Below are 3,863 nucleotides of genomic sequence, written 5' to 3'. Positions count from 1 at the left end.
GGTAGAGAAAAAAGAAACAATGGAAGATGCTTTAGAGTCAGATAGCTGACAATATGACATTTGCAACAGATAAAAACTATTTGCCCATATTGAAAAATGTGGAAGATTAGTTTAAAATATAAACTTGTTTAGGATACAGCTTCTAAAAGAAGCAACTCTGGGTAGCATTATCAAAGCTGAAATTTGACATTTGTCTTCAGCATGCTTTTCAGTCTTTAGTCTAAAGAACTGTAAGAGCTTGAACTTTTTAAGTAAAAGCTCTCTCCAATTAACTGCTGCAGCATGAACAGCAAAATGACAACAGAATGACAAAGTTACATACCTGTTGAATCAACTGACACTTTGGTGAAATTGAATTCATCAGTGACATTGTCTTCGTTTTTGTATTTACTTTTCAGGTCTCTGACTCTGCTCATAATTGAGGCGATTGTCGGTCCCCCTTCACTTAAATCCTCTTCCTCCATCTGTAGAAACAAAAATAAAAGGCAATATTACTACTGCAGAGCTCTACTGCCCTCAGAAGTTTAATTGAAGGCTCCTTGGGAAAGCTTTACATCTTTCCTCCTAATATTAGTTTTGCAAGTGAGTTACAATTTATCCATATCTACTTCAGTTCAGCCTATCAGGAGAGACTGCCAATACTGCTATACTGTGAGCAACTTAGTGGAATGCAACTCCTACGAGCAGAGTTCTTTCACCAGTGTTAGCCAAGCCACCTGTAGAAAAAGTCAACCCCCATTCCTTTGTTCTGTAGATGCCACCCTAAATACTTATTCTTTAAATACGTGTTTTGATTTTTATTATGCTTTTAAAATTAATAGCTATTTTTATTGTATCAACGGCATCTATAGTCATTTGGTACTATTTCCTGTACAGATTCCTAAACAGTTGACATATTTTAATGCTCTCCGACTGTTCGGGTTACTGAATCAGTATCACGCAACATGCCTAAAAAATAATTGGCTATCGGATTCAGGCAAGAAAATCTCCACCAGTGCACCCCTAAATTATGCAGCGTGTAGCAGGGCCTCAAGTTGCATAAACTCCGTTAATTCCTTGTTGGTTTATGGCAGTGGCCTCCAACCATTTTATGGTGAAGATCAGTTTTTGAAAGTTAAGGGCACCCCATGATCTACTGTGGTCCCTGCCCGCCCCCCAGCTGAGACATGTGTCCCACTGCTGGGCAGGCAAGGGGGAGAGGCTCAGCCAAAAAAAAAAAGTGTAGAAATAACAGTATAACACTAGGTGGCAGGGGAAATGGGTAAGGCCGCAGAGAACCTGGGCTGGGGGCTCTGGGGGGCTGCAGCAAAGGAGAAAGGGCATGCATGCAGTGCCATGATCGCAAACCAGATCCCACATGCACCTAAGGGGCCACTCAACCTTTCTGCACCCCTGGTTGTCCCAAAGGTGGGGGGGGGGGCTCCCAACACTGGACTCAGCCCAGTGGAGGCCCCAGGGGCCCCTACCATCCCCCCACTAACCTGTGCTCGCGGTACAGCAGGCAGCATGCAGCAGTAATTAGTAATTACCTCCATCCTGAGCATGGGGGAGGGAGGTGTGGCAGCACAGGCCTTCCCCCCCCTCCCTCTCTCCTCCCCAAGACCTCCACCAGGCTGTGCCCAGTGGCAGGAGCACCCCCCACAACCCACCATGCCCCTGAATGAGCAGATCTTCCCATGCCAAGTTTGCTGCTGTGCTGAGCTGCACCCACCCAGCAGTTGGATGCGCGCATACCCAGCTATCCCTCCCCCAGCCTAGGACCTACCTAAAGATGCTCTGGGATCAACTGGTTGATCATGAGACCCAGATTGGTGACCACTAGTTTATAAGGCTGCAGTCACCATGAAAGGATGCAACCTAACACTGAAAGCAAGACTTGATCACAGCACAGTAAGTTAGAAATGAAAGGCTACTGAAGAGATATGGGGACATGCATCAAGACTGGAGGAGGCAGGAGTGGGGCAGGGAAAAAGAATAAAATCATCATCTTCCACAAATATCTCTTCATTAGTCTAGTGGAGACACAGTGGGATGAAACATTTGACTGGGCATTAGACAGAGGGCCATAGGTTGTTTACAAGAGTTAGGAAGGGGGAAAAAAAGGTGGAGGGGTTGTGCTCTATGTTAAGGAACAGTATACCACTTCTACCTTCTAAAAGGGGCCAGAGGAGGGGGTGGGGAAAGGGATCTGGTGGTAGGGGTTTAACTACAGGCCACCATATCAGGAGGAAGAGCTGGATCTGGAATTTTCTAGGCAGCTTGGGGAGGCCATGCATGCAAAGGATGTTGTGGTCATGGGGGATATGAATTACCTTGACATCAACTGGGAGGAGCAGTCAGCCAGATCTAGCCACTCATGAAGGTTCCTGACATGTGTACAGGACCTACACCTCGTGCAGGAGGTACTCATCCCCACTAAGGAAAACACCATACTGGATTTGGTGTTAGCTTCTGGAGATGACCTGGTGGGGGAGGTGCTAGTACAAGGAAGGCTAGGGGACAGTGATCATGAAATGATCCAGTTTGCTATTCAGAGAAAGGTGGGGAGCATAACTAGCACAGCGCAAATGTTTGACTTTAGGAAAGCCAACTTCGATGTGCTCAGGGCAGTAGTCAGGGAGGCAACTAGTATGGCAGCCCAGGAAAGGTGGTCCTTCCTCAAGGATGCTATCCTTGGGGCACAGCAGGACGCAATTCCACTGCGCAGGAAGGTGGGAAAAGGATCCAAGAAACCTTTATGGCTGAGCACAGATATCCAGGCTGCCCTGAGGGCAAAGAAAAAAAGCGTACTGGTAGTGGGGGGGCAGGGACAAAGAAGGAGTACACCTCTCTGACCCAAGCTTCTAGGGATTTGTTAAGGGAGGCTAAAGCATCACTGGAGCTTAGATTAGCTTCTGGGGTTAAGGATAACAAAAAGTCCTTCTTCAAGTACATGGGTAGCAAGAAGAAGTCTCGGGGTAACGTTGGACTCCTACAAGGCAGGGCAGGGCAGCTGGTGACAGACGTGTGAGAGAAGGCAGAACTCTTTAACAAGTTCTTTGCCTCTGTGTTCCTGTCTCCTGACAATGGGGTGCTCTCAGGTGATAGCATAGAGAGGCCCAGGAAGGATGCAAGTCCCCCGACTGTTAGTTCGGACCTAGTTAAGGATTACCTGGAGGGCTTAAATGTATCCAAGTCGGCAGGCCCGGATGACCTTCATCCACAGGTGCTGAGGGAATTGGCTGGTGTCATCGCGGAGCCATTGGCACAGCTGTTTGAGGACTCCTGGTACTGGGGCCAAGCCCCTGAGGACTGGAAAAGGGCCAGTGTGGTTCCTATTTTCAAGAAGGGGAGGAAGGAAGAGACTGGCAACTACAGGCCAGTCAGCCTCACTTCTATCCTGGGGAAGGTCTTTGAAAAAATTATCAAGGGCCACATTTGTGAGAGCCCTGCAGGGGAAGCGATGTTGAGGGATGACCAACACTGGTTTGTGCCAGGCCGATCCTGCCTAACTAACCTGGTCTCTTTCTATGACCAGGTAACAAAGAGCTTAGATGGGAAGGAGGAGGTCAATGTCATCTTCTTGGACTTCCAGAAGGCCTTCGATAGTGTCCCACCCAATTCTGGTGGGCATGCTGAGGGACTGTGGCATTGACGAATGCAGAGAGTCACATGGGCAACGAACTGCTCCAGGGGTGCACCCAGAGGGTAGTGGTGGACGGGTTGATGTCAACCTGGGAGGAAGTGGGCAGCGGAGTCCCCCAGGGCTTGGTCCTTGGACCGGTGCTGTTCAATATCTTCCTTAGCGACCGGGACGAGGGTGTGGAGTGTACCCTGTTCAAGTTCGCTGATGACACCAAGCTGTGGGGTAAAGTGAATACACC

The 3,863-nt window shown here is 48.5% G+C and overlaps 1 protein-coding gene across 1 annotated transcript in view; it reads right to left on the bottom strand.

Annotated features, from left to right (window-relative positions):
• TTK (TTK protein kinase) overlaps positions 1-1,535 on the bottom strand; it is a 68,343-nt gene extending 66,808 nt beyond the window's left edge. Inside the window, exons 1-2 of the mRNA XM_019538163.1 lie at positions 1,530-1,535; positions 323-464 (exon numbers count right to left, since the gene is read on the bottom strand). Of these exons, the coding sequence (XP_019393708.1) occupies positions 323-464; positions 1,530-1,535 (148 nt within the window). The remainder of the gene's footprint in view (positions 1-322; positions 465-1,529) is intronic.
• Between the last annotated feature and the right edge of the window lie 2,328 nt (positions 1,536-3,863).

Source organism: Crocodylus porosus, unplaced genomic scaffold (genome assembly GCF_001723895.1).
Source record: "Crocodylus porosus isolate Cpor-Errol unplaced genomic scaffold, CroPor_comp1, whole genome shotgun sequence".
Taxonomy (NCBI): domain Eukaryota; kingdom Metazoa; phylum Chordata; order Crocodylia; family Crocodylidae; genus Crocodylus; species Crocodylus porosus.
This window is presented reverse-complemented; position numbering and strand designations above follow the sequence as displayed.